Source organism: Neolamprologus brichardi, chromosome 19 (assembly GCF_056152115.1).
Source record: "Neolamprologus brichardi isolate AB-2024 chromosome 19, ASM5615211v1, whole genome shotgun sequence".
Lineage (NCBI taxonomy): Eukaryota > Metazoa > Chordata > Actinopteri > Cichliformes > Cichlidae > Neolamprologus > Neolamprologus brichardi.
In genome coordinates, this window is record NC_142122.1 from 9,712,501 (window position 1) to 9,734,898 (window position 22,398).

The window sequence follows — 22,398 nt, forward strand, 5'->3', positions numbered from 1 at the left end:
ATCCCACTGCACCTGCGGTACATTGGCTGCACTACGTAAAATGACCGTGGTGAGTATGCTTTTTAAAAATATTTTACATTTTGTATTAAAAGAACTCACTTCGAGCTCTTTAAAGTCCTGAAGAGCTTCTCTCAAAGCAGCACAGCTGGGAACATCATGCAGAATAGTTTTCAGGGGTCACGTCAGTTTATTAAGGCTGTGACTTACTGTACTATGTGAATCAGCGAGTGGATGCACAGCAATTGTGACAGCACAAGCTACAGCTGATTTGGCCTTTGTCATGTAATCTAGATGATAATAGTTATATATACCTCAATACATTAAAATTGAATTTTTGTGCTCTTACTTTGTACTTTTGCTCCAGAGATCCTCTGCATCCTTTTTTCGTTTAACAGACAGGCTGTGAAGCAGAAAAAATGGGCCTGAAATATAACACTTCATTACATATTTTAGCTAAAAATATTAAATATAATAAGGTTTAACAGAAGAGGCTGCTTAGTTAAACTGAAGGTGGGACTTTAGACCTGTTGTACAGAGTTGCACCGGCTTCAATCAGACCCAGCAGTGACTGTTTACGCTCTATGCGGATTTTCTGCCTGACGAATTCTTGGCACGAGCCTGTTTGACACAAAGTGCATGAAGTTAGCAGCTAACCATCTGTTTCAGCGGATTCTTTATGTATAATGATTAATAGGACTCATGCAGCCCCTACTCATGCTACGTCCATAAATTGTTTGACAACTGGTGTCTATTTTTATGTACACTTGTGGGACCTACCTTCTCTGCTTTCCTTCTCAGCGAGGTCCAGCAGAGCTTTTCCTTTTTCGACAAAAAATGAGAGAGCTTTTGCAAAAGAAATTGCAGTTGAATCTGGTTGTTCTGCCATTTTTCTTTTAAACTCTCCAGCCTCTTATCAGGGACCGCGGTAACAACTGCCTCTGCTTTCTCTCAAAGTCCAGTCTGGCCAAGTTTAGAGCCAAAAGATTTTCGACTGAAGCTCAGTTTAAAGGGGAACGTCACTGATTTGTGACACAAGTGTTTGTTTGCAGGTTTTAAATGACTTATAACAAAACATTTAATCAAAACTGAAGTAAAAGCCAAAAAAACAGAAATGTGAAAGAAAGTAAATAAAATTCTAAAATAAAATACATTCTTTGACATCAAGCCCATTTTATTGTTTAGTTATGCTATAACTGTTCACTGATTTGGTACAGTATCATATTAGGATACTAATAATTGTGTTCACGGGTAATTGGACACTTGACTGACCAGCAGTTTAATGAGCAGGTGAGATCCATTGTTCCATTATTCCATGACAAACTAAGCAGATAAAAGATCTGAAATTGAAGTGCTGAACATTTAGTAGACATCTCAATATCAGGTCCATAGTGATGTCAATTGAAGTGAAGGAGACAACATTAGCTGAAGACTAAAATAAACCTTTCAGGGACAGAGAGAGAAAACGTAGGAGTGCCCAAATCAACAATCTGGTACAGAGACGGAATGCAGTGACCAGCTCAGCAACACAAAAAGGTGTGAAAGACTATAAAAGACAACTAAAAGTGATGATCACAGAATTATTTCCATGGTCACGAGTGTTCGTGCCATCTAACCAAGTCATGAAACTCTCAAAGAGGTAGGTGTTTCATTTTAAAAGTCCACATTTAAGAGAGAAATTGTTTAGAGCAAGGTGCAAACCCAAGACCAGGAAGGACAGATTAAACTAGTGAGGAGCCTGAACAGTTCTGAAAAAAAAAATATTTGGGCAGATGAAACTAATGTTACCTTTTCCCAAAAAGATGGGAAGAGAAAAGTGTGAAGAAGGACAAAAACAGCTCATGATCCAAAGAATATCACATTATCTGTCAAACATGGTAGAGTCAGTATTATGGTATGGCTCCCAATGGAACTAGCCACCTCTGTTAACGATGTGACTGCTAATAGAAATAGTAGATGAATTATAAAGTGTAAAGGGCTGTCCAGACAGATTTTGCTAAACTAATCAGATACTGTTTCTCAGGGCAAATGGATAATGACCCAAAAGCATAATGCAAAAGAAACCCAAGAGTTTAACATGGCAAAGAAATGGGATGTTCTTCAATGCCCAGGCCAGTCATTTGATGTTGGCCCAATAGACCATGCATTTTAATTACTGAAGACAAAAATGAAGCCAGAAACAAAATGCATCTGAATGTGTATGAAACAAAGGCCGGAAAAACTGATTATTTTGCTTACATAATCAGTAATTAGTGAATTTGTAGTTAAATTCATTCAACTTTGGACTCAGTTTTTGTTTTCTTGTGAATTTCTGTTGTCTCTTAGCCCTTAGCTAGCCACCTTAATACTGAAAAAATACAATCTTGTTTGCTTATGTAACAGTTTCCATGCTCACTAGATCCTATCAGATCCTAGACTGGGTGAAGCACAGCGATATTGCAACACAAGTAATTAAATTATACGATTAAAGTTACAACTACATTAGATGTGAACATTCGTTTAGATTTACTGCTATAGGCTGAGGCTGCTGGGAGGTGGCTCGTGGTATAGTCTTACAAAACTGTTGCTGGAGAAAAAAATGGGTAGTTGCAAAAGCTCTGGTTTGTTAAACAAGTTCATAAATCTGTGTAGTTATAGGTGGAGATTTGCGTACTAAAATAAACCCACTTTTAAACGTCTTTACACTAGGATCAGACACTCAACACAGATGTAGCATTTTTATTTTTATTGCTAAGAATATCACACGACGATGGTTTCTTTTCACAGTGATTTCAGCATTAATCAACTGACTCCATTTCCAAATCTCTCTGTTGTTGGTATCCATCCTCGTGGACTTCCTGGTGTTCGCTCTGCTCTATGTGGTTCTCCTCTGGCTCCTTGGTGGGTTCATGTGATTGACTTGTGCCTGTTTCTGTAGGGGCAATGTGAGAGATTGTGAAAGAACTGGCGACCTCTTTCAGAAGGGCTTGTTCAGCCTTCAGTTTAGCCATTTCCTCAGTGAGCAGACTTGTGAGTGTTGGTGTCCCGGTAGGGGCAGCTGCTGCAGCATTCTGGATGGGCTGATTCTCATTTGGGTCTTCAGGTGTCTTCTCAGAGCCCCCCTTCTCTGATGGATCAGCAGACTTGTCCTCTGGTTGACTGCCAGCTCCATGCACCTTTGCATATAGACTCTTCCTTTCTTCCTGCAAAGCCCTGCACAGATTCTCAAGCTTCTGGTTTTTGATGGTGAGAAGCTCAAACTCCTTTTCCTTGATTGCTTTCTGTAAAAAAATTTTTTAACATATTGTATAAAATTTCATATGGTAAACTGAATTTTTTTCCATGGTGGGTCATATTTTATTTAAAATATATCTATGTATGAGGGTATTAATGAATTAAAACAACAACAAAAAATTCTTACATCTGCCACCATGTCAATAAGATTCTTATTGCAGCCATCAAAGCGAGTCTTCCATGACTGGCACTCTTTCTCCAGCTTTTTCATTTTCTTGGCCATCTGCACAACAACAACAACAAAAAAAATCATGTTATGCTGCAGACAATCAAAGTATCTTCTAAAAATAGCTGCAACTGAGCAAGTGTAGGATTATAAGGTTTGTCAGTTTTTGAAGTGTTACTGAAAGGCTCATGGGATTCTTTCCTCTCATTTGTATTTTTGTCATCTTTGTCATCATCTTTTTGCAGAAAAACTCAATAATTTAATCTCCTGAAGCCGACTTCAAATATTCTGTAAAACCAAACTTACTTTGTCCATGTCCTGTTTGAAGCTGCTGTAGACACTGGTACTCTTTGTTACCGTGCCCTGGAATTCATCAAACTTCTTGGAGTACATATCAAGCTGAGGAAGAACGGTAACAAAACATTATACTTTTCTCCAGGGAGGTAGAAAAATGATCCAATTTTGCCCATGATGCCCTGATACCATACCTGGGTCTTCATATCGATCTCTTGCTCCTTCATGACCTTCACTTGCAGTTTATATTCTGCTGCCTGTTTCAGCAGCTGTGTGATTTTGAAATGGTAAAGAAAAATGAGCATTAGGGGATTATTACAACAAATCTTTTATTAACATGCACAACGAAAAAGCGTACATGGTCTTTTTCCAGCTTATGCTTCTCCTCTGCTTCCTTCAGCAGCATGTTTGCCTGCGCGAGTTTGGTTTCCAGCAGCTTTTCTTTCAGGTCTCTGTGCTTGAAAACCTTTTCCAGGTTCTGGAAGACATTCAGGTGGATTTATGAGTCGTTTTCACAGAGAAGGCTGTTTCATTTCTCGCTCTGGGAGCCTTTGGTTACATAAAACTAAAATAGTGTAACTAATAAATGTAAGACCTGGGAGAAATCTGCAAATAATTCATGGGCACAGATGTGAGAAGGTTTACACAGTACAGTTTATCCAGTTTTAATAATGCATGTAGACTGGGAGTACAAATTGGCTTTGCTGTTATGTTATGCGAGTGTCCGTGTGTGTTCACAGTGTAGCAGGATCCATACCGCCTCTCGCTGGTCGTATTGTGAAATGAGTCCCTTCAGTTTTTCTGCAAGAGCGCTGTTCTCCTGACACAGTTTGGTGTTGCGGCTGCTGTGTTCCTCAATTTGGGCCTGAATCTCACTGAGCGTGCCCTGGAAATGGGTGGTGATCTCTTTCCTCTTTAGGTCATCCTCTCTGCACCTCTGCAGGGTCTCCTCCTGCGATTCAGGCATGGGTGTTAGCTTTAAAACCTGCACTGCAAGATGCATATAAATGCTCAACCGTTTTGTTTGTCTTGTGCACCACCACTGACTTATATAATTTGCTATTGCTCCAGCTAGCAGCCATACAGGAAGCTCATGAAGGAACTGTATCACTGTACAAGAGGACGCATCCATGATGTTAAACTTATAAAAGAGAGAATGCAAACCCTTTCAACTGTTTTGTCTGCACAGTTCTTATGGTTGTTATAAAGGTGATAGTTGCTAAAGCATCAAAAAGCTCTGAAACTGAGCAGCTCACACCAAAACAATCTTGACTAAAAGTGCTACACTGCAAGCAAAAACATGCATATTTGATCAGGGAGTTAACTATCGCTAAAGTTCTGCTGTTTTGAACAACACTTGGCTTCACAACAGGAGCTGTGAGGGTGGCAGTGGAATAGGTCAAACTTTGAGCGTTGACATGGCAGCAGATTTTCAGTGCCAGCTGATGTCATATCCTGTAGAGCAAAAAATATGCTGGGACCACCTGGCACCATAGCTCAACAACAAATGGTGATTTCGGCATCTCTGATTAGACACTGTTCAAGCAGTGATGTCTGGAGTTGAGCTACCTTTAAAGTCTTGTTATGTCTTTGCAGCTCTCTGCAGAGCCCCTCCAGTTTGCTGCGAGCCAGCACTGCACGGCTGTGCTCGCCCTGCAGCTGGTCCTTCTCCTTCATCACTTGGAGAAGCTTCTTCTGGAGAACTTTCATCTGCTTCTGATCACTGCGATGCTCCTCCAGCTGCAAAAGCACACACACAGTGCCCCATAATAGTGATTATATCTTTTCTCCGGAAACAAACCATAGCTTTGATGAGAGCTACAATATATTTTCTCTTTTTGCTCTCTTCACCTTTGTTTTATCCACTCACCAGCTCGGCATGCTTCTTGATGATGGCCTGCAGTTTCTCTTCCGGAGAATCGAGTTTGTTCAGACTTTGCATCAACAGCATAGCTTCCTTCCCTGAGCAGCCATACAGAATTTAACCTTAAAAATCAATCATTGCCGTAAAGCCAGTTTTAAACAGACTGATACAGAAATTATTGTTGGATGATTTTCTGGGACTTAAAGAACTCTGCTGGTCCATCTTGTGAAAAATCATCTTGGCAGCTGAATGACACAAACTATAAAAGGCATTTGGAAATACTATTTTACCTCCCTCTCTGTTGCAGATGGATGCATTTACACGCGTTACGGCTCTGCTATCACACACCAATCGCTTTCAGTACAACCTGGACTTTTGCTGACTTCACTGAATTAAACCCACCTCAGATAAAATCAATAAAACTGTTTTTTTTGTTTGTTTTTTCAAAACCACACACAACACCTAGATTTTTCAGCATCTTCTTCTCCATTTTCTGGTCCTTGCGGGTCTCTGCCTCTTTGACGGCTGTGACCTCCTCCATGTCCTCTGGCTCAGCTGGAATCTCGGCAGCCTGGTAGGTGCTAATGATGTCCTCCAGCTGTTGGCCCAGGTCCTCTGTCAGGTCAATGTGGTGATCCTCGGCTGGCGATGCTTCAGGACTCGTGGGTGAGCGTTTACTCTCCTGACAAGCCTCCATTTTTCTGAGGTAGTTCCAAAAGGGAGATGGTTGGTTCTGTAATGGAATCCGTACATGTGTAAGAGGCTAAGGATTAGGCTTAGGATAGACTCATGTTTTCCTGTTTAGTGAAGTAGTAAACATGGAGAAAACCAAAGTCATGCTGAGTGTCCATTTTGGTCCTAGTTATTCCAGCTTTGCTATTTGAAGCTTAATTTTACTGATTAATCAATCAGAAATCTGATTAACTCAAATCAGATTTGAGAATTTCCAGCACAGACCTTCATCTCTGCAGAACGTTTTGTCATAGTAGAAAAAGCACAGGTCTTTACAATGATGTCATAAATGACTTTTTCATTCATGTTCTCCAGTACAGCAACACAGCGTTATGGTTAACCATTAAGAAAAGGAGAAGTAAGATAAATAATCACACCTGATTTTCATACAGAGACAGTAAGTAAATGTCTTTCAGTGAATTGGCTGACCCAACACATCAACAGATATTATTATTTTTTGTAAATAGACACACATAATTCTTTGGTAAAAGACTGTAAAAACTCTGTAACCCTGCTGTAAAGGCTCGGCAGAAAAATAGACTCAAACTTCAACACTACCATCAAGTTCTTTGGACATTGGCTGCTTTTTCGTTCATTGGGTTGTTTGTTAAGCAACTTAAAACTGACCCAAGAATCATTTAAGTATAAGAAAGACTCAAGGGGTGAACAAATGTGTTTACATATACTGTAATAACCAACTTTGCACAGATCGATTTTAATTTGTATCTTTAGGCCCTTTGTTACTAGCACCCTGTCACAAAAACACATAATTTGTTCTCATTTCTTACGTCGAATCTATTTTTTAAAAAAAGCCAAAGATAACACAGTAATTTGACAATAAGCTTTACACCAATAAGGTGATTGACAAAGAGCTGTTAGCTGAAAACATATCTCAGCATGCCGAGTAGTTTTTACTTAAAATTCTGAGTAAACTGGACAGGTGGAGGACAAAAGAAGTGCTAGGCCCACAAAAATATCTCCAGGAGAGTCATTTTCTTAGAAATAGGAAAACGAAGACCTGACACAGGACCTGAGAGATGTATGTAGACCTTCATTCGATGCATTTGCATCCTTCAATGAGGATGGAGAACAATTCCAGAGGAGTAGTTAAAGAAACTAAGAGTTCAGACTCCTGCCGAAGAATAAATGTTTTTAATTCTTTGTTTCCGTGTATCTTGACACGTTTCAGTAAATCAACGCACTCATTTTTTCCATTTTTTGCAAAACAAAGAAATGAATGGTGGCCCAAGTTTTTCTTGGTTTTGAGACCATCTTATATTTACTGTTAAGACAGGCAGACATTGGAAAATCTGCCATTTTCACAACAAAAACAATAATCACTTAAAGTAATACCAAAGCTCATTAGTGAATAATAAATTTAATCCCCTATTGAGTCCTTGCATTTGTCTTGCGTTGTACGGGCTTGCAGCCAGAGCCTGTTTATGTGCATAAAAATTAGTGCAGCCTTCACGCTGCCTGTGCTTTCACAAGCTGAGCACATGGCACCTGTTCCAGATCCACAGGCTATTTTAAGAACTTCTTAATATGGGCACGTTATTTATTTATTTCTTATCCACTCTTATTGATGTCAGTGGTTGTGCGCAGTAAAGTCGTCTTTTTCAACAATTAATATTCAATAAAAACACAGATGTTACATAAGCAACCCCGTCGGCACGCAGTATATTTCTAGGAGGTTAAAGTTACCTTTAACACAGTGTATGTAACACTGTGGCTTTAGTGAGCCATTACTTCAACATAAATATTACTAAATGCATTCACAGACTAGACTAGCCTCACTGCCGTCAAGAGCTTCTCGCCTCTAACAAACTTGGCAAAGATTGCATCCATCAAATTCAGAGAGGCACTCATTAGTACGTTAAAGAAGACGTTTTGAAACACATCCCAAGCACAAGAGTTAATCGTTTAAACTATTAAACCCTAAATATCCCTGAAGAAGCAGGGCAAGGAGCAAACAGGGTCTTACCAGGACCAAGGGCCAGAGGGAGAAAAGGAAGAGTGTCGAGGGGCTTGGACAGGCTGCCACCAGCTACAACAGCTGTGATAAGACCACCTCAAAATAAACCAGAGGAGCACAGCTCACTCTGAACAGAGAGAGGGAGTACAGAGATACTCCAGAGCACACTTCTATTAAAAACAACCCACGGGCCTCCTCTGATTGTAATCTTAGCGGGAATTTACCCCAAAAAGCACCTGTGTTCACGCTAACAATGTGTGAATGCAATAAATCTTCTGGTAAAATCTTTAGCAGCCATTTTATGTGGTGTCTTTGAACCAATGCAGCACTCGTTTTATTTTAGGCAAGGTTGCTGTTAACAGCCATATAATTATTCTAACAAATGGGCCTGACAAGCCTGGTGACTGAGCAGGAGACGGGGGGGAAAAAACCCTGATGTGTCTCTGTGATTGGCCAGAATTAGAACAGACCTTCTCCCCCGACCCAGAGAAGAGTGGCCGAAAAAATGTGATTTGCTCATTTCCTCGCTTATACATGCTTCACACATGCAGTAAAGTGCACCGCAAATGCTGCTGATACACAACAAAGTGTGTGCGAATGTGGTTCAATATTAGTCACAAGGTGAGAGCTATTTTTGGAAGCGTTCATTTATTTTTCCTCTCCCGTGTTATGACTGCAGTAATAATTCTTCACCAGAGGATGTCACTGGTTGGAGATTCTCCAATTTTTCACTGTACCCTGAAGATAAAATGTGAGCGATTTCATCTGAAAACCTTCTCGTGTGAGCTCTAATTTAAACAGCGGTGAATAATGCAGGAGGAAAGGTACGGAAGCCGTGAAATAAGCTGCGACACACATTTTTGGGTTAGAATTATATTCTTTTAAAACAATTTTGAATTTAATCTGAAAAAGTAGAGCACCAAACAATAAATTCCTCATAGCATAAAAGAGGCACTCCGTCCTGACTAGCCAGATTTGATGCAAATAGCTAAACAACAGATTGGCTACTGAGGTTGTTTTTTCCCTCCTCGAAAAAATCTTAGCTTAGAGGTAAAATGATTTGTCCTCTGTGTGTTTTACAGGATTTCCATAGACATGAGAGGCACAATGCAGTTCAGTATATATGAATACACAATTTAAAAAAAAAACACAAAACACAATCTGAATACATAATGTATGCAAAAGCAAATAAAAGGCTTCACTTTCCCTTCACATTTTATGAGCTATGTGCACAACAAATGAAAATACACAACCATGAAATCAAAGCTACATACACCTTTAGAAAGGAAAGCACAAAATTAAAGCAGTGCACCTATAAATCTTTTATGTAAACATGAGTGAACAAAGTGTTGTTGTGTTTTTAAATTTCGAAGTCTCAAAAACGGATAATCACTTAAAGATGTGAGTACATTTTTTTTTAAAAAGATGAGACACGCTGTGTTAGCAATCAGCCTCATTAAACCTCTGCCATTACATCAGCTGCAGACATTTTACCTCTTAAAGAGATATAAACAATCCACATAAAAAGTTTTCAGAATTCAACACTGCAAAAATAGTTTAAATCATAAAAATACACATATATATATATACAGAGAAGAAGTAATGCATTTGGTGAATGATTACTTACATTGTGAGCTAAAGCACAGTAAATAGTCATGCTTATAACGTCATTACTTATATTGATTCATCCAGTTACACTTGAAATGCAAGAAAATGTACTATTGACTGATCATTGTAGCCCCTTGGATTTGTGTGCAATGTGTTTTACACAATGAGAGAAGAAAAAAAAACAACTGGAATGTGTCAAAAATCACAAGAGAACAAACTGTGTTTTACTCCCCCGTTTCCTCCACTGACCGAGTCAGTTAAAACATCAAAGGTAAAAGGATGAAAGTGCATCTTTAAAACTCATAAAATGCTCATGGTCATCTGTATAAGCAAGAAAAAAAACTGTAGAGACGACATGAGATCAAAAGCAATGCCAGCGTAGCTCACTGCATAACTGCATCACTGCTGCATAAGTACAGATATACCATATAAATAGTAGTCAAATATTTACCAGTATCAATAAGTGCTTACGTTCTAATATATAAATACATCTTACAGTATTCATAATTACATAATTACCTCCTCTATTGTTGTGCAATAGCAAATCCCATGCATTTTTTACCAAGATAAAAACCACAACATTAAGAAAAATTGCAACATAGGAAACTTTTTTTGTTTCTTTTAAGCTTATTTCACATAAATAAAGCTGCGTCCGTCTGTCAACAGAGCCGACGGGGCAAGAAAAAGCTGTCCTCTGAGCAAAATAAAGAGTACCTCGACCGCTTTCCGTAGTTCTCGCTCTGATAAAGAAATGAAGAAACGCAAAATAAAGGCACAGACCCTCGCTGCTTGATCAGAAGCACCAAACTGCACAAGAAGCGTCTACTTAAAATTTGGTCAGACTGTTTCATAATACACATACTTTTCCCCTTATAAATAGTCTTTATTTACTGCACTACTGCATCACACCTTGATATGATTACATAAACAACAGTCTATTTTCAAAGTACACACAGTAAAATACACTGTTTGTATGTATCTAAGAAGGAGTATATGTTAAGGACATTTGTACAGAATTCATAAATATAATTTATGTGCAATTGTACGCAAACTACTATGTCAGACAAAGGCATATTAGCAGAATATCTTTCCGTATTGCACCTGAACCCATTAATGCAAAAAACACCCTGCTGCTCGTCCAAGTTTTCCAAAAAGCCTCTGAAGAGAAGAGCTCATCAGATGCGGTGGCCTTCTTCTTCACTGAAAAGACCTCCACTCATATTATCCACTTAAGAAGATGTCTCGAGTATGTGCAAGACCAGAGGAAGTGTTATTATATTGCCTCTAATGGGATAACGATGAGGTCATGTGCCTAAAGGGCAGAAGGTGACAAGGTCGCAGGTGTAGCAGGGAGGTGTCTTTTCCTTGATCAACCCGAGAAAACAGACAATGACGGTTCTAATGAGGGTCTTCTGTGGTAATCTTCAGCGAGGCGATGGCTTTCAAGCAGGTCTGTACATTCTCCTCTTGTCTGCTGTCTCCGACTTCGGGGTCGAGACTTTTCTCCTGAGCGGCCTCGTGGCAGGACAGCTGGCCGTGGCCTCTGATGTCCTCTCCTTCTGTCTCAGGACTGAGGACAGATCCCTCCCTGCTGCTGCAACATTGGCCTTCGCTGCTTTGGGGGCTTGGCGCCACAGAGGGGCTGACATCAGTGCTGGAGGAAGGCGGGGAGTGTAATATCTGGAGCCCGCCAACAGGAACAACGGGGAGCAAACTGTGGGCCTGCTGCTGGGAGTGAAGAGGGAGGTGGCTGAGGATGTTCTGATGATGAGAACTGGCAGCACCAGCCAGACTGGAAGCCAAGCTGCTCCTTTGATCCTGGAACGACACATTGGCAGAATTAGCAGCAATTTCAGCATCGCCAAGATAATTTCTCATGTGAAAATATCTTAGTTAGAAATCATGAAGTAATGTGAATGTTGAAAAATGAAAGCACTCAGAGAAGAAAAAACTTCTCTGCCAACAGAATATTCTACGACTTGTTCTTTCAGTGCAAGAAAAAGAAAATGTATGTGTGCTTTTCTTTTAACTAGTGAAACACAAATAGCTAATTCAATGCTGAAATATACACTGGTTGCTAGGGAAAAATGTGTAATTTTTTTGAGTCGTTGGTGAGTGGTTTCTGGCTGTCGCTAGGTGAAAACAGTCTTAAAAAAGGTGATGCACCAAAAACCTCCCTGTGATTGGTCACTAGCAGATTGCTTTGGCAAAAGTTTGTATTTACAGTTTGAGCCACATTCTTCGCCGCTTAACTGCTGCTTGACAAGTTTTTTGAGAGTTTTGTACCTAAGTTGCCATCTTCCATGCTAATTATGCTCAACCTGCTAACGCTTAAAGCAATCACAAGAAGGTTTGTGGCATAGCATCATAAGTTTCACACTAGCAACTGCCAGCAACCAGTCGCCAACCATTTGTGGGGTACACAGTTTTCTGAGGCAACCGGTCATTACCATTGGGTAATTGACTGCCCTCTTGGCCTGGTTGAATCAGACTTTTGTAATCAACTTGAAAGCAACTGCCAGCAACGTCCAGCAACAGTTGGGGGATAGCCTGTGTGACTAGGGCATTAGGGGAGAATAGTCTTCACTATTGGTAACAAATGCTAAAGATCAGGGTGCGCTAACTGTAGCAAGTGTCTAATCTGCTGAAACACTAGTATCGACCATACAATGCCAGGTCATGATAGCACAACATTAGCTAGTCAACAGTTGTGCTTTACAAGCTAAGTATTTACTGACTTGGAAATTACTAAATTAATGCAAAAAAACCCCCAAAACTGTCCCAATTGAAAAAATGGCGATGGACTCTACTCGCCACCTGCTAGCAAGAGTTAGCATGCTTGTTTGCTAAGCTATAATTTTAAACATAGTTACCATTTTAACTGTGCCTAGATTAATATCTTATGTTGTTCGAGTTAGATACACTAGTAGACAAGAATATAAAATTTCTGAAAAATTCATTCATTCAGATTCATCAAAATTTAACAAAATAATTTTTAGATCTTGTTCTATACACTTGAACAGATTAACAATAAGTCCTTAAAAGCTCTTTGTTTGTGTTACACTTGAACTGGCTGCAGAACACGCTGTGCTACTTACCATCTCCATTTCAAAGGCTCCTTGGTGCTGAGCCATCTCCATCTTTGCTTGGTGTCTGGTTTTGTCACCGCTGCCTTTATGTTGGTGTGAACCTCTGCGTGGTGAAACGGCTCTTAACACAACCCTCTGCCTGCCTCTGACTGAGGATTCCCGCTTTCCAGCAAGCTCTATGCCGGGAGACATGGGCCGTTCAATTGAGACCGGGGAGGGATGCTGGATGGGTGTGAAGCTAGGTGAACTGGGCCTCAATGGAGAGGTATCCCATCTGGGAGAGGAGCGACCACGTGGCGAAAGCTCCCTCCTTGGGGACGGGTAACGTAGACGTGAAGGGGAGGGCTCTCTGATGGGAGACTCCCAGCCAGGTGAGAGTAGACAAGATGAATAAGGGTCAAAAAGGAAGCTGCTGTGATCTGGAGACAGCATGGTCAGAGAGTCTTCATCCACGGATTTCTCTCTCTGGTCGTTTGCAAGAACAGGACGATGATCCAAGCTCGTACGTCTGCCGGAGGGTTGCTGACTGACATCGACTCCGGGCAGAGATGCGAGGGAGCAGCCGTGGATGGCAGCAGTGGCTGTAACTGACAGAGAGGTAACTCCACACGGCTGAGGACTCGTGCTTCTTGAATGTAACTTCGGAGTGGAATCACCCTCGTATTCGTCGTCCTCATCGTCATCTTCATCAATTTCATCGGCTTCTTCATCCATGCCGTCGGAGTCCTCGGCGTCTGAGAACTGATGTTTGGTCGTCGCAGCCACCTCTGTCTTGGACTTTTGTTGCATGTCGTCCACTTGAAATGAGAAACACATTAGTTTAGCTGGATTAGTTGCAGTGACAGCTGGGCATATCTACAACACTTACATACATCCCAGTCTTACCATGCTCCTGTATCTCTGTCTCATCCATCGTCACTGACACTCCCAGTTCAAGACACTTCTTCATGTGCGCTTTTGACTTCATGTGTTTAGTTAGGTTTCCTGCAGAAATAAGGCAAATTTGTTGAAATTAAACACAACAGAAACTGAACTTTCGTACATTTCAGATGCTTAAAAAAAGTTCATCTAACAGCTTTTTTTTATCACTGCTACAGCTACGATAACTCACTACTCTGTAAGAAAAAAAATGCTTACCTTTAGTTTTAAAAGCAAAGTTGCAAACCCTGCAGATATACGGCCGCACATCCGTATGGGTCCTGATATGTTTTTTCAGCATGCTTGGCTTCTTACAGCGAATACCACACTCCTCACATATGTATTTACCCCGGCCTCGACCTCTAACATATACATAGTCTTCATTGGATTTGTACCTGAAACAGAGAGATTCATTTCTAATAAAGAAATGCACAAAAAGCACAGTCGTAAACTGCAAAAAGAGCGTGGGCCAACAGATACTTCACATACTAGCACTCTAATATATCCGCTGCATATGCAGTCAGCAGAAGTGACAAGTGTAATGGTAAATAATATCTCGACTGACCCTCCTTCAAAGATCTTAATTCGTGTTGGCACAGTCTGGGTTGTGGCAGCCTCCCTCTCTTTCCACTCTTCCTTGGCAGTTTTCACTCTGCAGCTGATGTCTTTCACCTTCTTCCCGTAGGTGACGTCCACCTCTTTGGGCTCCGGTTTCCTCTGCAGCTGAATCAGATGAACAAACATTGTGTTAACATCCTTTTTAAGTGGACACCATATCGACAGTGCAACGCGATCCCACCAATATTGTATGTCACACATGGCATTGCACAGCATGTTTTGCAAACATGAACTATGCCACTGCTGGGGAAAAACCCAGCACAGGTAACTCTGATCTTAATGTTAAATTTTATGCTTTTTATCCACTGAGCACAGTGGAGAAAAGTACCAAGATTTGGACTTAATAATGACCTTAATATAATTATAATATCTGGTATTTTCATCTCCAAGACATATTTTTTAAAATCAAGACCATTTGGCGATTCATAGTTAAATATCATTATCAGCACCAAGCAAATGCTCGTTCCAGGATCTTTCCAAGGAAACCTTCTGTCGGTTGATTAAAGTGTGCAGTTTGCCAAATTCTGGGTATTAAGGTCCTTAAAACTTTCTGCATTTTAAACAGTTATCTTCTCATAATTATTTCTGATTATATCAGTGATTACTGATATAAGATGTACAATAAATAAGGCTTTAATTCAATATCTCAACAGGTGTTTAAAACACCAGTACGCCTTTGATAGAAAAGACAGGATTATGTTCTTACCTGTTCCATGGTCTGCCTCCACAGGATGAGTGATGAGACCAGTTTCCCAGCACCAGGCTGGCACATGGCAGCCATGGTGTATATAACCTTGTCTCCCCTCTGTCTGGACTGCAGCAAAGCCAGAGCAGAGTTGGTGCTCACTTCAAGAGGGTTCGGGTTATGGGAACTCACACGCCAGGTGGCGTACACAGATGAGAAAGGGGCGGTGCTGTGAGAGCAGCTCGGCGTGGTGTAATTGAGATAACACCAGCTCACACCTGTCGCCGTGCGAAGACTTGGAAACTGAGATAACAGTCCTGAATGCTCAGAGTCTGACATCAGGATGTCTTGACTGGTTACCAGCTGTGCCACTATATCCATCTGCACTCGTTTCTCCATGCCAGCTTCTTTCACTTCACTGACTGATATCATGGCGTAAGGAGGCGAGCTTGCATCCAGGGAGCTGCTTTCCATAACTGACTCTGCACCGTGGTCCGTGGCCTCGGCCTCTTTTTGCTGAAGTGTGATAAATTTACTCCTGCGTGAGTCATTCTGAGCATGAAGTGTTGGTGCACCCTGCATCCCTGACCTGTGCCCCTTCTCTTCACTCAAATTACATTTTCCCAACTCCACTGCACTCAGTTCCTCTACAATCTGCCCAAACATCCTCTCCTCTTTCACACGCTTTTGCTGCTTGACCTCCATGAATAGGTCCAGGCTGCTGGCAGGGGATAGCATCCGTTTGTTTGCACCACCACTGGAGGCATTAGTGGTTGAGATAGTTCTGGAGGTCAGAGAGAGAGGGATGCCTGTCTTGAGCTTGGCTGAGGACAAATCAAGGGCCTCAACATTGAGGGTGTGTGTTGTAGGTGGTTTTGTATGAGCCGATATGTTATGAGAATCAAGATTCCCAGAAATTCTTAAACTCTGACTCTGAAGGGTGGACGTAGTGGAGCTAACACTGTCATAGTGATTGTCAAAAATCTGCGACATTGAGGTGTATGTGATACTACCGTAGGATGGAACATGAGTCTGAATTCTTACAGGAACCATCAGGCTTGGATGTGCAAGCTGAGGAAATGTACTCCCAGCTGAGAATATTGGCAACGTCTGCGGCAGGATAGTGGCGGCAGTGAATGAAGGGGAGATGCTGCTGAGATACTGTGGAAACACTTGTGATGTTACTTCACTATCCATATTCAGTGACTCCTGTCGCACTAAGTTTCCCCTCCTTCTCTCCTTCACAGAGTTTATGTCCACGTGTCTAACTTTGGATGTTGGAGAAAGACTGCCATAGTCAAATGATATGCTGCGCAACTCTGGGAACTCCTTGCGCAAGTTACACGGCGCCTGCTCTGAGGAGGAGCGTCTCATTTCATGTTGTTGACGCTGGTTGAGCACTGAGAGGGAGTGCCCACTCCCTGGCACAGCTAACAACTCTAATGGTTTGCCAAATTCATCCTGCCTGGCGGGAGAGACTGACTTCAAGCTCTCCTCCCTGTCAAACGATAAGGTGGAGCTGTAAGATAAGTTGCTGTCTTGACTGGGGCTGCGGGACAGGCTAGTGCAGGCGGACTCAAAGCTAGATTCACCAGAGGAGTGCTCAATATCAGCTAAGCGTAGCCTTTTTTTCTTTGGAGGGAGTTTTTCTGGAGGGAATTGTGCTAAAGTTTCACTCCTTTGAGGCCACTGAAACTCCTCCACGTGCTTCTCTGGCTCCTTCACCTGCATCTCAGGAGCTTTTTCTGGACTGTCAGGCTCTACTGTGACTCTAATTTCTGGGACTTGTATGTTAGACTGCCGCACGAGCTTGGGCCCCAGTTGAACCGACTCCCTTAATCTACTGTCAATTCGCTCCATCTCATATGATTCAGAGGCCTCCATAGCTTGATATTTGTAAGATTCTGAATGTTCAGAGTAAGGCCTGTTTATTGAGTTTGTGTGCTGGATAACTGAAATTACATTCCCTAAGTTTTTTCGAGCAGACACTTCAGGGCACACCGATATGTCCATGTCACACCTGTCCATCTGTAAATGGCCTTTCCGTAAAGCCATAATGCCCAGTGCGCCTTGTTTTACATCATAGTCCTTGCTTGAATCAAACATCTCCTCACACGGTTCATGATGGCCTTCATATTGACCCGACAAATCCTCCTCTTCCCTTTTTTCCTTCCGACGCTTGCGCGTTGCCAGTTCCATCGCATGCCTCTGATGGCTCATACTAGGCACCACAGAAGGGTAGCTTTCCATTTCCAGTCCTGAGGGTGAAATGCCACTCTCACTAATCTTTCCGTGACTGTCAGTGTCAGTATGGCCATCTTGCGCGGATAGTTCGAAAGCGGCTTGCCGCCTGAGTCTCCTCATGCCGCCGGTGCTTGTTCTCTCATCAAACGAGTGACTGCCTCTGAGTGCTTGAGGCATAGTCAGACAGACTGCTGAGGATGTTGGCATTGAGTTGCTTCTAATCAGAGGCCCCACATCAGAGCCAGCATCTAATAGGGGTTCTTTTACCTCTTCCCTTGTGAATGATTTTGTGTTTATTTTGATTGACTCAACTGTGTCTTTTTCTTGCGTGAAAACACGGGAGACGCCTTTCTCTGAGCGTTTGCCGGTATATTCACTCGTGTCTGTGCTACAAGCCGCAAAAGCTGTTGCCTGCTTAGGGCTTGGCCGATAACACTTTCCAAACATAATTTCTTGGTAGGACTTTGCGTTAGTGTTTGGAGGGCCGGTCTGGTGCTCAGCACTCTCAGAGCGAGAGAAGTACCCGGAGTCCGTGCTGCCCTTGCTAGACTGACTTGGGAGGGACAGATTGTGGTCAGAGTCACTGCTTCTTTTTTCAGACAGCCGGAGTGCCAGCCTCTGTTTGATTGTGCAAGATTGAATTGCACGACTAGCCTCGGCAGCAGCAGAAGGTGCATTGATTTCTTGGGGTTGGGATGAACCATCCTGAGCTGACATTGACGTGGCTCCCTTTTTCTGAGCAATGAGATTTAGTACTTTTACAGCAGTGTTATCTGATCCCTCCATTGGAGAGTCCAGCAGCAGCAGCGGGTCATTAAGAGTGTCCTCGTCCGTGTCTGTGCTTTGCTCAGCATCAGAGAATAGCTCTCCTTCCCCTTCAAAAGACCCTTGGTCTGTATTGGCATTGTACGAACCGAGTTCTGAGAATGGCACCGTTCCAGCTTTGACTGAGTGAGCATGAGACTTTCTGTGTTTGTACAAATTGCTCTTGGTTTTGAAGGAGAACCCACAGGGAACACATGGGTAGGGTCGTTCCCCTGTGTGCGAGCGAATATGTTTCTTAAGCACGCTGGGTTTGGCACATGCCCTTCCGCAGTAATCGCAAACATACTTCCCAGGCTTTTGTGGTTTCTGTTCCACCTTACACACCGTTTCTGTAAGTGGATCCATCCCTGAATTTGAACATTGTTGTTGGACTTCAGGTGAGCTGGGGGACTTCCTGTGAGATGTGGGTGCTGGGGACTGTGTAGAAGCTTTCTGTCTGCCACTAGAAAACTGCTTTGCGGACTGTAGTGGGTATGAAGATACCTCATAGTCTGGATGGCTTGTGGACTGGGCTTGAGGGTGCTGATCTTCTAATTGCAGTGATTTCCCTGAGTCAGACATTTCTTTAAAACCACATGTATCTTTGCTCTGAGCTTCTTCTAGTTTTTGGTGCCACCCTTTGGCTTCCAATTCGACTGGTGGTCTCCGCCTACTCTGTGCAACCTCCAATGTGCATTTTTTCTGTGCAGCATTTCTGTCCTGACCCTCAGTGGAGCTTTTTACCCCTGCAGTAGTTTCAAGTGACTCCATGAATCCAGTGTCACTTCCTTTGCGATCGATTTTCAAGGACAATAACTGTTATGTAACTTGAGTAATATTAACATACATGTGAATTGCAGGGAAGGGTCATCTGAAAGAAATAAGAAAGAGTCGTTAGGATGCAATAACATGAACTAGGACCACATAAATATGCACGAAGATTATCGTGACAAAATAAATGAGGCAGGAAAGTCTGTGTGTGTGTGTGTGTGTCTGCGCTTGAAATTGAGAGCTATTCAAGGCTGTTTCCCAAAAGTCCTCCTAATAAAACTGGAGTATAAAATTCATAATGAGCTCCATCACAGCAGGAATGGAAAAGCTGGGTCTCTTTACCAAGGTAAACCCTGGCACCTAATTTTCTGAAGCTCTGTGAATGTGCATATGAAGAGGTATTTAACTCTTTGCCCCTTGAAAGCCTACTAGGAGTAACCCTCGAAGGTCCCTTCAGACCTGAGTGGTTTCTGTCATATTTCAGGCCTCCTTATGGAACAAAATCACTGGGTGAGTGAAAGTGGTCTCTCACCCTGTAAAAACCACATATTTACTGATATATACTGAAGTGTCAAAACTGATCATTAATGGCACAGGTGAGGTTGTCAAATGATGACCTCATGGGGAAACAAGCCAGTACCGTAATGTGGAATGTCACTTTTATTCAAACATTTATGCACCGGGTCACCATCACCCCATCCCGAGTTAGAGGTAGTGTTCGGCTTTTGATCAAATTTTAATCTTTTTGGAAAAATTTAAAAAATAACTGCAATGTATTAAAATTAATCTGAAAGGTAACATGATCTAGTTTGGAAAAAGTAATCTCTTTGTATGGCTCATAACACAAGCTAACCCTACATTGTATAGGTTGCCACTGGGTGTTACAACAGGTCAAAGGGAATTAATAAATTCAGTTTTAAACTCACTTGTTCAGCCGTGGTCGACATTATTGGCAATCATTGGAATAAAAACTAGACTGAACCGAAGAACAGAAGACAAGACTGTTATTGGAAGTAAGCATTTTTTGAAGTCTGGCATGTGTGCTGAAGCATGCCAGTCGATAGTCTTAAATCAATGGCAATGGAGTGTAATAAGTCCGCCCGCACCTTTAAAGCCTTTTATCTAAATCCCGTATCATTTCATATCACCTCCAGTGGGATTCAAAGCTTCCAACCTATCTGAGTTGTGTCCGTCTCCACAGTGAGCCGCACAGGACCACACTCTTCACTGTAGGTAAACATGCAGGACTCAAGCGAGAAACAACATGATGCCTGTGACTGAAGTGAACTGGTTACACTTTCACTTCATACCGTGGGGATGGATGGCCATCTGAGGGCACGTCATTTTCATCTTCTCAGTTTCAAATGCTGTGTCCTCCCTAACGACGTTATGTAATTTTATCTGGTACAAACCCTCTGAGTTCCCTTTAATTAGGACATCCTTCGACTCTCACTCTCTTTCTCTCACTCCCTTTCTTTCTTTGTTAGCACACCACCACGCTGCTCAAGCATAAAAACCAGAGGATATGAATCCAAGGTGACTCTTGAGATGCCGAGAGACGCTCAGAAGCAGCGGTAAAGATGATAATCTACCTTTTGTGTTCTTATCCAAATGCCCATTCCCCTCTTTGAGCTCATCTTTGGGGTCTCTGCTGTCAGCCAGATTTGAACGCTTCCTCCACATACAGGAAAAATAATGAAGGCATATGAAGGATGGTGAGGAGGGGAGGAGGTGGAGGGGCAGCTTTGGATTGGAATGATCCATGTTTCAACGGGGAGGTTTAGAGAGGTAAACTAAGCTGGAGGGTGCCAGGGGGTAACAAAAATTCAGAGGCCTGGTAGGGAGCTCCCTTTCAAGGTCGATCTGACCTCATTGCTTAGTTTCCATCCTCGGTGAGCCACCAGAGCAGGGAAGAGGGGAATATGGGTGCAGAGTGACAATGAGATAAGACCCTCAGAAACAATGCATACCTTTGAACTGAGCACGGCAGGGAGGAAACAGAGCCGTCACATTCAGAGTCTCATTGACAAGTCTCTGAGCACATTCAGACTTTTCCAAAAAAGAGTGGGCCAGCGCACCTTTGAAAGCCAAATTCCTCTCACTCCTGGCAACAAGCGCTAACCTAAACGAAAATATGTGACACGGCAGCAATGACGTGCAACAACAGGAGGCAGGTGGGTGGCAGTAGGTGTGCTTCGGGATGACTGTGGGCTGACTGTGGTACAGTATGTCCGCATGGATGGAGAAACGACTCTGTGGAGACATTTAACTGAACCGCACATTCGCTGGGCACATCCCTTCACACACAAGGGAGCACGGTGAGCTACGGGAGAGCATCGTTATGCCGCTGCATTACATCATTAGGGGCTAAGTTGGCCATTAAAGGGAATGGGGCTTGAAGTCTCACGCTGACAACAAATCCATAAATATCATAAGGAGACGGTTGGCTTTAAAGTCCTCTACGACAGCATGCAGAATGAACCAGCAGCTCTCTCACTGTGATCGGAGTGACACACAGCACACACACAGCAGCTGGCATTCACATATCAAATATAATCCTCATACAAACCTGACATTTGAATAGTCCCCTGTCCCATATCGGCAGTCACATGTGACATTCCTCATACTGCATAGTCCGTCTCTCCATTCTCCTCATGTCCGGGTGGCGAAATATGAAAGAAACGAGCGAGGTAAAAGTCCCATCAGTCGCGAAGCTGCTGGCCGACTGGATGTACATTAGAAGATCTATTGATGCGAGCTAGTCACCAGAGAAAATACCCAAGCGTGACGTGCGGACCCAGGCACAAAAATAGCAAAGGGGCCCAGAGAGGGATACACAACAGCCCACGTTTAAGGGCGCTTTTCCTCTCCCTCTCCCTCTTGTCTCTCCGTGCGCTTCGCACACTCCGCACTCAAAGTGGGGAGCGAGGCTGTCATGATCCAAAGAGCTAAAGCATCACCCATCCCTCACAGCTCAAATTCATTCAGGTACACATATTCATTAACTATTATTATCTATGTAAAATGCGTCGGACAGTCGGTAGGAAGAAATGCAAAAGCGCTCGGCTGAAAGACTCTAATCATATGGTGCAGCGAGCTCTGAATGTACATCTCCTACAGCGTGATCCTATTCAGCGTGTGCATACGGAGAGGAACTCAATGAATGTGGCTGGCTGCGAGGCTGCTGCAAAAATTAGACATGTTCTCTGAATTCTGAGACACCCACAAGCCCCGTTCAGAGCCAGTTCTTCCCGTCACGACAGGATTTGCTTTGTGAATGGAGAGAGTCGTGATGAGGGGTGTCATTAACGCGGCAAAAAAGGGAAAAAAAAAAACTAGGACAATACTGCAGATTATGTG

The 22,398-nt window shown here is 42.5% G+C and overlaps 3 protein-coding genes across 6 annotated transcripts in view; all 3 read right to left on the reverse strand.

Moving 5' to 3' along the window:
* Positions 1-975, reverse strand: part of LOC102777867 (peroxiredoxin-like 2C) — a 6,274-nt gene extending 5,299 nt beyond the window's left edge. The window contains exons 1-5 of one of the 2 annotated variants that reach the window (XM_006798659.3): positions 778-975; positions 525-618; positions 347-400; positions 100-145; positions 1-12 (exon numbers count right to left, since the gene is read on the reverse strand). The exon at positions 1-12 is cut by the window's left edge and continues 116 nt beyond it. In XM_006798659.3, coding sequence (XP_006798722.2) covers positions 1-12; positions 100-145; positions 347-400; positions 525-618; positions 778-886 — 315 coding nt within the window. In that variant the 5' untranslated portion in view covers positions 887-975. Of the gene's footprint in view, positions 146-346; positions 401-524; positions 619-777 lie in introns of both variants that reach the window. The other variant, XM_087833007.1, reaches the window with a different exon arrangement.
* Positions 976-2,700: 1,725 nt separating this feature from the next.
* On the reverse strand, positions 2,701-8,444 carry txlnbb (taxilin beta b). Its single transcript, XM_006798667.3, has 10 exons — positions 8,311-8,444; positions 6,057-6,327; positions 5,601-5,692; positions 5,300-5,470; positions 4,488-4,682; positions 4,089-4,208; positions 3,925-3,999; positions 3,743-3,835; positions 3,398-3,493; positions 2,701-3,257 (listed from the first exon to the last, which is right to left on the reverse strand). Exons 2-10 carry the CDS (start codon positions 6,289-6,291, stop codon positions 2,775-2,777), a joined length of 1,560 nt encoding a protein of 519 aa, XP_006798730.1. The 5' UTR covers positions 6,292-6,327; positions 8,311-8,444; the 3' UTR covers positions 2,701-2,774.
* A 601-nt stretch (positions 8,445-9,045) lies between these two features.
* Positions 9,046-22,208, reverse strand: hivep2b (HIVEP zinc finger 2b). 3 transcript variants are annotated; one of them, XM_006798668.3, is made up of 7 exons: positions 21,608-22,208; positions 15,241-19,138; positions 14,482-14,639; positions 14,136-14,311; positions 13,884-13,982; positions 13,008-13,795; positions 9,046-11,727 (listed from the first exon to the last, which is right to left on the reverse strand). In XM_006798668.3, exons 2-7 carry the CDS (start codon positions 19,036-19,038, stop codon positions 11,308-11,310), a joined length of 5,439 nt encoding a protein of 1,812 aa, XP_006798731.2. In that variant the 5' UTR covers positions 19,039-19,138; positions 21,608-22,208; the 3' UTR covers positions 9,046-11,307. The 3 variants fall into 3 exon arrangements, with proteins under 3 accessions (XP_006798731.2, XP_006798733.2, XP_006798732.2); XM_006798670.3 differs by having other exon boundaries at positions 20,631-22,208; XM_006798669.3 differs by lacking the exon at positions 21,608-22,208 and having other exon boundaries at positions 15,241-20,593.
* Between the last annotated feature and the right edge of the window lie 190 nt (positions 22,209-22,398).